The sequence below is a fragment of the Silene latifolia genome, chromosome 2, assembly GCF_048544455.1.
Source record: "Silene latifolia isolate original U9 population chromosome 2, ASM4854445v1, whole genome shotgun sequence".
Taxonomy (NCBI): domain Eukaryota; kingdom Viridiplantae; phylum Streptophyta; class Magnoliopsida; order Caryophyllales; family Caryophyllaceae; genus Silene; species Silene latifolia.
Window position 1 is genome coordinate 54,448,925 of NC_133527.1, and position 13,290 is coordinate 54,462,214.

General features: G+C 42.2%; 2 protein-coding genes across 2 annotated transcripts; both read right to left on the reverse strand.

Moving 5' to 3' along the window:
- Positions 1-9,887: 9,887 nt before the first annotated feature.
- LOC141640803 (uncharacterized) lies at positions 9,888-10,292 on the reverse strand. The gene has a single exon (XM_074449483.1). It carries the CDS (start codon positions 10,290-10,292, stop codon positions 9,888-9,890), a length of 405 nt encoding a protein of 134 aa, XP_074305584.1.
- A 745-nt stretch (positions 10,293-11,037) lies between these two features.
- Positions 11,038-11,846, reverse strand: LOC141640804 (uncharacterized). Its single transcript, XM_074449485.1, has 2 exons — positions 11,544-11,846; positions 11,038-11,466 (listed from the first exon to the last, which is right to left on the reverse strand). Exons 1-2 carry the CDS (start codon positions 11,844-11,846, stop codon positions 11,038-11,040), a joined length of 732 nt encoding a protein of 243 aa, XP_074305586.1.
- Between the last annotated feature and the right edge of the window lie 1,444 nt (positions 11,847-13,290).

Below are 13,290 nucleotides of genomic sequence, written 5' to 3' on the forward strand. Positions count from 1 at the left end.
TTGATTTCAGTCCACATGAATACGTAGGCAGTCCTCATGGACACAACCGTCCCAACTTTTAACTTTTAACCTCAATTATCAACCACCTCAAACATCAACTTTCAACCTCAATTTCAACCTTACAACCACAATTTCCATTTCTACCTCTTTATTGGGGGCTCCTTCTTGTCGCCAAGTCTCCTTTTTGCCAAAGTCTTGAGTCATCTTCTCGTCCTGGGGGCTTCTCTTCCGAGATGCCAGCCTTCCTTCATCCTCCTTTTGGGTCTTCGATTCTCATTTGAGTCGATCTAGTGCTCGGTCTGGACAATGACAAAGGTCTTAGATCGATTCTCCAAGTTATCGTGCCTCAAGAGGAGTCTTTTTTACAGCAAGCGGCGGCAAAGGCGTATCCAAGTAGACAGTTGATCCACGGCTCATGCCTTGCCTTTATATATCCCCATCATTCTTGCAATTCTTCTACCTTGGGAACTAATACGCGTTGTCACCCATACTTGGCTAGGGGTTGCGCATACTTAGGCAAAGTCTGTCAGAGTCATCCCGGTGTCGCGTCCTAGTAGGTCTGCGTCCGCATCAGTCATGTGTTTAAAGCCCATTTGAATATGCATATTGCATTACAAATGACAAATTTCTTTGAGCAAGCTTTAAAAAATTTTTATAAAGAAACAACTTTTACAAAACCTATTTGTTTCCTCATTCGAGGTCCATGTGATAATTGCTTACGTGCATATGTGTTTATGTGCTATTTTTTCCTATTACATTCTTGTGTGGCTACTAACTATGCATGTAAGTATCAGAAGCAGTGCTCGCTCCAACTAGGGGCTTCGCTCGAGTCTTCATTCTCCACAACGCAGCTGCAGTATTTTGCAGTATTGCTCAATTCGTTATATCCAGCGTAGCAGTATTTTGCAGTATTGCTCACTCAAGATTTCTCCCATGACGATCAAGATGTTCCTAGTCGTCAATACATATGTTCTCCGCAGCGGTATTTTGCAGTAGTGATGCACAAGGTTTCTCCCATGACGATCAAGATGTTCCTAATCGTCGATGTGCTCCCCAGCGAGATTTTTTTGCCGCTTACAGCCCACGTATTTATCGGAAGAACGATTCGCTTGAGACCGATGAAAGCATATTTAACCTCGAGTTTTTGCCAGAGTTCGCTTGAGACCGACGCAAACAGATTCCCTAGCAGTTTCTACCGACGTTCTGCTACCCTCAATAATATTGTTTCCTCACAGAGTTCAGCAAAGGTGTCGTTCTCCAGAAGTTCCCAAACCAGAGCCTCCTTCCTTAGGTTCGTAAACCTGAAAGCTCTCATACCAAATGTCTGTAGGTTCATAAACCCATAAATCCTTTTGAAGTTCTCATACCTTTCCCTTTTTTCCTTAGAAATCCTAGACGCATGCGTTCAAAACAACAATTAGTAACTGAAGCAAAACAAGCCACCTTAAGCATGCTTGTACCCGGTTTTAGTCCTTTGGCCGAAATAGGGTCCAATTCAAAATCCGTTTAGGAACATGGGGTATTTTATGGCCTAGAAATCTTCTGTGATGAGTTGAGGGTACTTTTTTCTAGGAGCTTATGTCTTGGGAAGGTGATAATCATAGAGAATGGTAAGGAACAAAACCGGTGGCCCTATGGTTACACGGTTTGCATTGGCAAGTAGAAGGGTCACTTTCAAGCTTCCCAAATTGTCCAAGACAACTTTTTGCCTCCTTTTTACATGCTCTAGCTCTTACGCACTCCTTTGGCTGACCCATGTGAAGCTTCCAAGCTTGATTAAATAATCATTGTCTTATTAGTTTACTTCCCTTGTTTTTTGTATTTGTTTTTCAACTTGTGTAAGAGCTTTGTGTAAGGCCTTCGGCCACTTTTTGTACCGGTTTTCTAAGGTATTTTGGACCGTTAGATGATAGGTTAGATGGATGGTGAGGATTACTTGGCTTGGCCTATAAAAACGAGGCTTTCCTCATGCATTTTTCTGATTTGATGAATGAAAAACACAAGTTAGAAACCTTGATTTCTACTAATCTTCTTTGCTTAGTGCTGGAAAACCCTCTATTGCTTAGTGCTTAGAGCTAGGTAATTTCTTTGCTTAGTGCTTGAAATTTCCCTTAGGCTTAATCTAGTGGCTTAGTGCTTGGATTAAGTCATATACCAATCACGCTTGCAACTCTATTCGATTGTAGAGTTCAGAATACCGTGGTTCCAAACAGTCATATCGACTGTTCGATTGCAGTCCTCAGAGTTTCCGTTCGGTTTTTAGTAGTTTTTATCACATTTAAATAGTCCCATTCACTGTCCAATTTGAGTCATACTTAATAAAAAATCTGAGTCTTGAGTGTTTCACTTCAAATTGGTTATGAGAGCAAGGTTTAACACAATTCCATTGTCGTGTTAGTCTTGGGAAGAAGCCTTTCTTGTGAGTTCAATATAAACCTTAACCACATCCAAGAACACAAAAACAACCATGAGTGAACAAAGACTACATGGTATTGAGACTCAAGTAACACAACTCTCGGAGAAATGCGACCTAATGATAGACTCCTTCAATGCTATCATGGCTAACATTCCAACACCACCAAGGAACCGGGGAAGACCACCACCTCACCGTGGTAGATGGCGTGGTCGAGGGCTTGGAGCAAGAAACCAAGAGGCTGACCATGAAGAGGAGGACTTACACTCGGATGAAGAGGGTTCTTTTATTGAAGCCGAGCATGAAGAACATCCTAAAGATCTAAAGGTAGATATTTCGGACTTCCATGGTAGTTTAAATCCCGGTGACTTACTAGATTGGTTTAGGTCAATTGAAAGAGTCTTTGAATTTAAATCATACTCGGATGCTAAGTCTTTCAAGGTTGCCATTTTAAAGTTTAAGGGTTACGCATCTCTTTGGTATGAAAACATGAAAAATCAAAGTAAGAGGGATGGTAAAGAACCCATAAAGTCTTGGTCAAAGCTGAAAAAGAAGCTTAGTGACAAGTTTATTCCCAAAGAGTATACTCAAGATATGTTCATTAAACTTACTCAACTAAAACAAGATCAACAACCACTTGAGTCTTACATTAGGGATTTTGAACAACTCACTTTACAATGTGACATCAATGAGAAACCCGAGCAAAAAATTGCTAGGTTTGTGGGAGGGTTGGATGATAAAATTGCCAATAGGGTCTGAATGCAACCGTTGTGGTCCTTTGATGAAGCCGTGAACTTGGATTTAAGGGTGGAAACTTTGGGCAAGGGGAAGACCTCCAACTCAAAATTGCCGACCAAAACAACCACCAAGACCACCTATGCCGAGACCAAACCCAAAAAAACCAACACTCCGACCGTGACACCCACACGTGACAAAGGAAAGGGCATTGAAACCTCATAAAAAAGACCTTACCCCTTAAAAAATATTTCCAATGTCAAGGTTATGGTCACTTTTCCAAAGAATGTCCAACCAAGAGAGCCCTTAGTAGCTTTGAAGTGGTTCATTGGGGAGAGGGTGAGATTCTTATGTGTGATGAGGGTGAGGAAACCGAGGAGACTAAGGATGAGGAGCTAGTGTTGCCGGATTCCGGAATGAGTCTAGTCACTTGGAGAGTGTTGAGTGCTCAACCATTGGAAATGGATCAAACACAACAACTTTTTAGGTCTAGGTGTACCATTGGGGGAAGAGTTTGCAACCTAATCATTGATGGAGGTAGTTGTACTAATGTGGCCTCTAGTTTTCTTGTTGAGAAGCTTTCCTTAACCCCCCAAAACCATCCTTGTCCTTACAAATTGAAGTGGCTTGACAAGGGGGCCGAATTGAGGGTTGACAAACAATGCTTTGTGTCCTTCTCCATTGGCAAGAACTGTGTTGACAAGGTTCTTTGTGATGTCCTACCTATGGATGCTTTCCATCTTCTACTTGGTAGGCCTTGGGAGTTTGATAAGAGTGCGGTGCATCATGGAAAGGATAACACATACACCTTTGAACTTGACAAGAGGAAAATCACTCTAGCACCTCTTCCACCATCTGCCATGCTTGAGCCTTCTAAATAAGTGATGTTAATCAAGGAGGCCGAAATGATCCAAGAAAAGAATGATGTGGGAGGTGTCCATATCCTCTGTGGACCATGGAAAAATGCTCCACTCAAATGCTTTTTCAAAACATTTTTAATTTTAAAAGAGTCGCCACTAAATTTTTAAATGGAATTTAGAAACCAATTTTAGAGATTTGAATTCGTGTGACTTTACGTGTTAGGAAGTTAATTTAATTTCATTAAAACAACACCCAACCCCGCCCGTTGCAATAACGGTCTCTACTAGGTGAAAGATGGCTATTTCGGAAAGATATCACATGCGTATGCAACCATTGAATTTAAATCCTATCATGCGAATTTCATTCTAAGTCGTTTAAAATGCATTTAACTTCGTGGAAGTGGTTTAGCATGTGAGGTTCATTGATTAAACTAAAATACACATCCAAAGAGGGGGATAGGAAGGCTTACGCTTAGCATAAGATGTATTAACAAACATTAGTGGTTAGCTCATACATACAATATAAATTATAAATAAAGTAAATTGAAATCTAAAACATAAACTAATTAAACTAAGGATTAATCAAACAAAGTCAAACAAGGAAGCAAATTAAAACACAAAACCTGGACAAACCCGTGCACTGCACGGATCTGAAATTTTCGAATACGTCAGAATTGACCCGTGCACTGCGCGGGTTTTGAATTAATACATTGCTAATTACAAAATAAATACTAAATCAATGCAATAAATTACGAAAATCTACCTAAATTAAAATTACAAATTATAGGTCTGGAAAATCATAAAAAATCAATTTTTATATGGTTAAAAAATAGATACACATAAATTAAATAAACTCGATTTATTAAATTGCCCTATTCCAACACGAGGATATGTAAATGAGACGGGGTGTACGACCGACCGATATGGCGGATTTCTTTCCCATCTCAAGTTAACGCGGGTGCCGGAATGGTACTTTAACTCATACTCAAACTATTCTAGTTTCGATATTAGTTAGACGATGTTAGACAATGGTTAGTAAATAAACAATAAAAAAACGAAATAAAAAGGAGAGAAGGGAGTTTTAATGCACCCTCAACCTACATGTATCGTTGACACCGTCTTGGGTCGTAATCGATCGTAGATTTTATCTTGAGGGGCCGTCGTCGACGAAGACAATTGAAATTGAATTTTGAAATCACGAAACAAACACGTTCAAAAGGCCGACTTGAGCAGCGATTTTCAATCGTTCACCACGACTTCGTTTCTCAACGATTTTTCAAACCGAAAGATGTTTTGGAAATTAGAAAGACTGAATTTTTTGAATATGGAAACAAACCAGAAGTTTTAATAGGACTTGTGCACGAGAATCAAGGCCAAAGACCACGACAGAAACTCAAAAACACGATTTGTGTCCCTGTTTTCGAGCGGCTATCACGGCTTTAGTTTAGGGTTTTTTTTGGACGATTGATGGTTGTTATTTGCAGTATGTTGTGGGGAGAACTTAGAGGAATGAATGTATGGTGAGGGGGGGGGGTATTTATAAGGAGTTTCGAAGGGTAGAAGTAGGGCAACAAGCAGTCGGGCCTGTTTCGCATAACTGCCGTCCATCAGCTAATTCGTGAGGTTTTTAGGGTTTGTATGGGGGGTTTTCTTGGTGGTTAAGCTAAGGTAATATGGGTAGGATACTAGGGTATGGTGTAGGGTTAATGGGCACGGGTTTGGTAGCTGTTTGGAGCGGGTTTTGGGCTCGGGATTGAGCACGCAAAACAGGGGGGCTGCTTGTGTTGCGGGCTGTTTGTGGAGTATTTGGGACGGGAATTGGATAGGTTTTGTGGTGTTCTAGGTGCTGGGTTGTTGTGGGTAATGTGGAGCACGGGTTGGTGGTGATGGGTTGCAGGTTTGGACCAAGTTTGAGTTGGTTTAGAAGGGCTTTCGATGGGCTATACAAACACGAGTAAAGGAAGGAATTGGGCTGTGTTGGGGAGTGTTTAGGACGAGATTTGGGATGTGGGTATGGGGGTTCGAACTGGGTTGAATGGGTAGAGGCCTAGGTTGGTTAGTGTACTCGAGATTCGTGCCAACTCGTAAAGAAAACGGGCTTAAAAACCGAGCTAAAATCGAGCTCCAAAACGCGTGGTTGAAACGAGTTTTAAATTTTCAAATTCGATTTTTCAAATCAATTAGCACATTTAAAATGAATGATTTTTCAAATCAAAAAAATATATTTTATTTTCAATAAAATAAATTTAAGAAAATAAATTCAAATTAAAATAATAAAACGAATTCACTTAAAAAAGCTTTAATTTAAATATCATTTAAAATAGTCCGTCGACAACGCTCATTCCACATCTTAAAACGAACCCAAATAATGACAATGACAACTAATAAATACATGCGTCCTATCATCATCGGGTGTTTGTCGGGTTTTCTATAAATTCCAATATCGACAGATATGGGTATCTACAGAGCCCCCACTTTGACTGAGGCTTGGACAAGGCGAAAGTCAAAGTATACCCCAGGTCCCTCTCGACCTGAGGATTCTGCGGGTCGTTTATAGTCCATTAGACTTGCGTATGTAAGCTCGCCAGCCATAAGAAGAGATCATACCTGAAACTTCGTCGGGGATCAACTCTTGCTTCTGTTGCGTCGAAGTATCATCGTTAGTCATCGACCCATAAATTGCATATATGGTGGGTTGAGCCTTATCCTCAGGCGCCTACGTATCCGTTTCTGACGGAATCAAACCCGCGTCGTAGTTCGGCTCGATGGCCTGTAGCTTTCTGCTGCTTCGGCTCGGATGCCAACATCCCATTGTTCATGTGAGTAAAGACAAAACATGCGCTTTGCTTATCAATTTCGCTGTTCTGCTAGGGAGAACGATTCACTGAAACTGACGTTTCTGTTGGGGAAATGTCATTTCCGTAGCATTCTGCTGTCGATCTTTGTTAGGAGGATGCCATCTTGTCTGTTTTGTGGTGGTCTCTGGAGCCGACGGCGACAGAGCCCTCAGTTGGAGCATATTCTGCAAATTTAATCATAATATATAGCACGCGATTCACGTAGCGACATTTTGATACTTGAAAAGGTCATCGACCGAATTTTGATGGGTCTCTGGAGCCGACGGCGACAGAGCCCTCGGTTGAAAGAAAAGGAAAATGGGTTATCGACCCGCAGACATGAACATTGCTTAGAAAAGGTGGGTCATTGACCCGAACTTTGAATATCTCGAAAATGATTGGCCTCTTCGAGGCGAGAATTTATTTCAGTTTTCTGGATCCAAATGATTTTTCGAATTAACACATAATTTTATTTTCAATAAAATTAATTGCGAAAAATTATTTCAAATTTCTGGAGTTAAATGATTTTTCAAATCAAAACATAATTTTATTTTCAATAAAATTAATCGCAGAAGTTTATTTCAAATTTCTAGAGTGAAAGCGATGGGTAGACACGACCTTTTGACGAAAAGACTCGGACTTTCTGACCCGTAACCAATGTGGGCGTAACCTAATAAAATCCATAAGTGTGTACGGGATGTTAATTCAACATGGGACGCGCAGGGGATGAAATTGTAAATTAGTCACTTCGGTGCACGAACTATGACAAATTCCGCAAGAGAAATGAGCGAACCAAACCCGGGACGGATGGGGCCCACTTGGCGCGCCACACAGGCCCTACACGGCCGAAATAGAGGAGGTATGGGACTTGCTTTCTTATTTCAAAAAGCTACCAAACTTCCTAAAGCTAGTAGGCTTCCAAGTTTCCAAATTTCCTAGAAGATTTAGGTTTCCAAAACCTAAAGGAATTATACTTCCAAAATTCCTCATCTCTTTTCATATATAAGGAAGGGCTAAGGGTTGAGATTTCCCACAATTTCTCAAACAAAATCTCTCTCGCTTAAAAGAATATCTTTCTTAGAAAAAAAAACTAGTCATGAATTCCTTGTTTGGGACCATGAAGGGATGGGCGACGAGAATTCGGGGTTTAGAAATCCAAAATCGAATGCGGGGAATTCAACAAATTATTTTCCTGAGGCAAGTCATGATTCAACCCGCATTTCTTAAAGAGTGCCCGAGAGTGTGGGATCCCGAGCATCATGTCTTTGCTTTTCCGGAGGGAGAAATCATCCCCTTCTGAAGAATTTACCGTCTTAGGAGGATGGAGGACCACGCAAGAGCCTGTGGTTCCCGACTTTGTGTCCAATCGGACCCGAAAATACCGCGAATATCTAAACTTGTCGCGTGATGAAGCCCGTACCATCGTCGATGGTGGAAAGGTGGACCTGCTTGCGCTAGTGCATAGATTCCGGCATGCGAGTGACCCAGATATACCGATCATTTATGGACGCCGCGCCTTTGGCCTCATTCTATTGCATCTTTATTGTTTCGAGGGGGCGATAGAAATTCCATCTTATCGCGGCCAAGCTAGACTAATCCGAGTCGTGGAGCAAATGGAGAATGGTGCTAATCCTGCATGGATTATACTAGCTGATACTATTAAAAGCTTGGATGCACAAAAAACCAATCCGGATCTTTGTATTCATGGGATCAACCCGCCTCACGCAAGTTTGTCTTTCTTCTCTTTTTTCCTCTTTTTCTCTTTTTTCGTCTTTTTTTTTTTTTTTTTTTTTTTTTTTTTTTTTTTTTTTTTTTTTTTTTTTTTTTTTTTTTTCGTTTTTTTTTTTTTTTTTTTCGTTTTTTTTTTTTTTTTGCCTTTTTCTCGTCGTCTAATGTATGGCTCGGCGAGCGTCTTGGTTTGATTGATCCGCCGTTGAAACCGAAAGATTATCATGTCAAAAGTCTCACTAATCGGCGACGCGCTACGATTCGAGCAAGGATCCGATTCTTGGCGAAATATGCCGATTAACGAACAGGTCTCACATTCGCGGGTCCTTACCATGGCTTCATTTGAGCTCACTTACCGGGCTCGCAGATACTGATCATACACGGTATGTCACTTTGTTGGGCTTGGATCACCCTGTCTATTTTTTCCGGGACCGAGTGCTTCGCCAATTCGGTCGTCAACAAATTGTCCCTGCGACGGAGGCTTCGCGAGGTCCTGCTTTTGTTATTTCTCAGGGTAGATGTCATACTTGGCTCCATGCGTGGCGCCGAAGGACCGTGTGGCGCATTCCCGAGCCACACGAGTCTACTTGGGTTTCTCCTTCATATCTCAAATGGACTACAGAACCGGGCCTTAATGCAAGGAAGAAACTACAGAAAGATGATGCCATTGATCGGGAGAAGCATGACAGAGGGTTAAAAAATCGACAATTCTTTACTGGGTCAATTCCGGGCCCGACTGAGACCGAGACTAGGCCTGACGAGAACCCTAGGGCTAAACCTGGTGCTCCTAGCGTGTGGGACCGACTGGGTACTACAAGTGGTGACGTTCCGACACTTGCAGAGAGACTTGGCCCTCGACCAAGTGTAAAAGAGAGATTGGGCCCGCGAGAAGACAGCGTGGTCCCCCCGAAGAAACGGGCAAGAATGATGATGGGTGAGACATCGTCTCGTAGTGACGGGACACGCGACCTAATTAAAGATAGGTGATAGTTACGGCTCTATTATTTAGTATTACTATTATGCTTTTATTTGCTTTCCTGTTAGTTTGATTTGTAATGGGCGTCGCCCGGATTTATCAAAATAAAAGACACGTATTATTTATTAGAAATCCTCAGTTTCTGCATTGAATATTTCATTTTTATTGTGGTTGTACCCTTTTCAAGGGTTGCCTACGTATCTGCTTTTCAACAGAATCAAACCGAGGTCGTAGTTCTCTCATAAAACATTTCAGGCAGTGGCAACAAATGCCAAACTTAAAACTTATTCAAATACATCACAATTCAAGTGTTATTTCATAACGTTGAGAGTGAGGTCTTAAGGATAGTACTTCTTCAACTGATCCAGATTCGTTGGATTCGAGAAATCATTTCCCTCCAAATCTGTCAAATGTACCGCGCCTCCTGTTTGTATCTTCTTCACGAGATAAGGACCGGCCCAATTAGGCTTAAACTTCCCTCTTGGATCGACCGGTAATAGAGCCCTTACTGATTTGAGAACTAAGTCGCCTTCATTAATTCCCCTAGGCTTCACCTTCTTGTTAAAAGCCCGCTCTATCCTTTTCTGATAGAGCTGAACATGATACAACGCATTCAAACGACGCTCATCAAGTAACACCAACGAATCATATCTGGCTTGGACCCAATCCGCTTCCGGGACCTGGCTTTCGAGCAAGATGCGCAGGGAGGGTACTTCCAGTTCGACTGGTTGTACCGCTTCCATCCCGTAAACTAGATAGTACGGGGTTGCCCCTGTGGGTCGTTTCGATGGATGTTCTATATCCCCACAACGCGAAGGGTATCTTCTCCGGCCACTCCTTGTAATTGTCAGACATCTTTCTCAATATAGTAGCCACCGTTTTGTTAGCGGCCTCCACTGCTCCATTTGTCTGAGGTCGATATGGGGATGACTTATGATGCTTGATTCTATACTTTTCAAGTATAGAGGTCATCTCGACTTGAAAGTGAGTTCCATGATCAGCGATGAACTCGTGCGGCACTCCGCACCGACGATGATGTCATTCTCGAATAAACTTGGCTACTTGCTTCGCATTTAGCACTTTGTAAGACTTGGCCTCTACCCACTTGGTAAAGTAATCAATAGCGACTAGGATATAACAATGCCCTCCTGTTCCAGAAGGGTTTACTTTTCCGATGATGTCGATTCCCCAGGTTGAGAAAGGCCAAGGTGACGTCATGGTATATAGCATAGAAGGTGGTACATGTTGAATATTCGCAAATATTTGGCAATTGTGACAATGCCGGACATATCTGCGACAATCTGTTTCCATTGTTGTCCAATGGTATCCTAACCTCATGATCTTCCGAACTAGCATGTGAGAGTTCATATGCGGCCCACATTCCCCGTCGTGGACTTCTTCCATGACCTTTTTTGACGTTGTCTTGTCGACGCATCGCAACAGACACCCCGTGTCTTTGTCTTCTTATACAATTGTCCATCGTTAGTTTTAACGAATTGGGCGGATAACATTCGCAATGCACGCTTTCCACGTGTATCGAGGTCCGGGGTATTCTCCTGCTTCTTTGAATCTCACAATGGATGCATACCAAGGTTCGGCCGCTTTCCCGGCATCATCGACAGCGTTTATATAAGCTGGTGAAGACCTTCGTTCAACACACAATGGCATGCTATCCATATGATCGGGGATGTTTATCATCGCTGCCGGTTTTGATAAAGATGCGTCGGCGAATCGATTTTCCTCCCTTGGGAGGTACACGTATCGCACCTCTTCGAAGAGTTTTTCTAGCTCTTCTATCTTAGCCTGGTAGGGTGCCAGGCTGCTACTTTTGATCTTCCATGACCCCGTCACTTGATTGATGACCAAGGAGGAATCCCCGTGTACTGTCAACTTCATGACTCCTAACTTGTTAGCGCTCTGCAAACCAAGTAGGCATGCTTCGTATTCCGCGGCGTTATTTGTGACGGCGAAGTCCAATTTGATCGAAATCGTACGTGCTCTCCTCTCGGTGAAATGATAAGGACACCTATTCCGCATCCCATGTTATTCGAAGCCCCATCGAAATATAGATCCCATACATCATCTTCGACATGGACAATATCCTCATCTGGGAATGACCAAGTGTCAACAATGTCAGTTTCTTCGACTGGATTATCGGCCAGGAAATCGGCAACGACCTTTCCTTTTATCGCTTTCAGCGGCACGTATTTGAGATCGAATTCCGATAGCATGAGGGTCCATCTTGACATTCTGCCGTTTAGCACCGGCTTTTCAAACAAGTACTTGATGGGGTCCATTCTGGAATATATACTCACACTGTAGCTGAGCATATAGTGACGTAGCTTCTTCGTTGCCCAGACTAAAGCTAGGCATGTCTTTTCTAATGCTGTATACTTTGATTCATACTCCAAGAACTTTTTACTAAGGTAGTAAATTGCTCTTTCTTCTTTGTCAACGGTTTGTGCCAGCATTGCTCCCATCGCGGTATCTCAGAATCGTTAAATACGATGATAGAGGCAAGCCGGCTCAAAGTGGATCGAGAACTCGGAGAAGATAACACTTCCTTTATCTTATCAAACGCGGCTTGGCATTGGTCATCCCATATAATATGCTCCCCAAGTTTCAATTTCTTAAAAATTGGTTCGCAGATCATAGTTAATTTTGAGACGAAACGGCTTATGTATTGCACTCGGCCCAAGAAACCTCGAATTTCTTTCTCGGTTTTAGGATGGGGCATTTCCATAATGGCTTTAATCTTTGATGGGTCGATTTCGATGCCACGGTGGCTAACGATATGACCCAAAAGCTTGCCGAGGTGACCCCGAACGCGCACTTCGGGGTTTAATCTCATATTATACTTTCTCAACCTCTCGAAGAATTTTCGTAATGCCATCAAATGGTTATTACGTTCCTTCGATTTTACGATCATGTCATCGACGTAGACCTCTACTTCCTTATGAATCATGTCATGCAAAGAACGTCGTTCTTTGTTTTTCGTAAGTCGCACCTGCATTTATTAATCCAAACGGCATCACCGTGTAGCAATAAGTGCCCCATGGTGTTGTGAAAGCGATCTTGTGCATATCTTCCTCGACCATTTTTTATCAAGTTGTAATCGGCGTACCCATCCATAAAGGATAATAATGCATGGTTAGCGGTATTGTCAACCAAGATGTCAATGTGAGGTAACGGAAAGTCGTCCTTTGGACTAGCCTTATTTAGATCACGAAAATCAACACAGACCCAAACCTTTCCGTCTTTCTTTGGGACCGGCACCACATTAGCTATCCAATCTGAGTATTCCGATACTTTGATGAACCCGGCCTTGAACTGTTTATCAATCTCTTCTTTGACTTTCAAAGACCACTCGGTACGCATTCTACGTGGCTTCGCTTTCTCGGTTTGAACCACTGGCTTGATCGGAATCTTGTGCTCTGCAATTTCCCTATCAATACCCGGCATATATTTGTAGGACCAAGCAAATACATCTTTGAATTCATTCAACAATTCAACAAACCCCTTCTTTTCTGCGGGATCTAAGGTTGTTCCTATCTTAAGCTCCTGAGGCTCTAAGGTAGTCCCCACATTAACAACTTTGGTATCTTCGATTACGAGCTTCTTTGGTCGTATTCTTCCAACCCTTTTACTAATCGGGAGGCGGTTCCACCTCCTCCTCTTCTTCTTCCACCGTCTATCCCGGACCTCATTCTCAACGTTATTAAAACAATCAATTGAATCACA

Bases quoted from the DNA above. Each gene is read 5' to 3' on its own strand.
- LOC141640803 (XM_074449483.1), bottom strand. From the start codon at position 10,292: ATGGAAGCGGTACAACCAGTCGAACTGGAAGTACCCTCCCTGCGCATC.
- LOC141640804 (XM_074449485.1), bottom strand. From the start codon at position 11,846: ATGGACCCCATCAAGTACTTGTTTGAAAAGCCGGTGCTAAACGGCAGA. The intron at 11,467-11,543 runs GTACGATTTCGA...CTTGGTTTGCAG, and splicing joins TTTCACCGAGAGGAGAGCAC to AGCGCTAACAAGTTAGGAGT.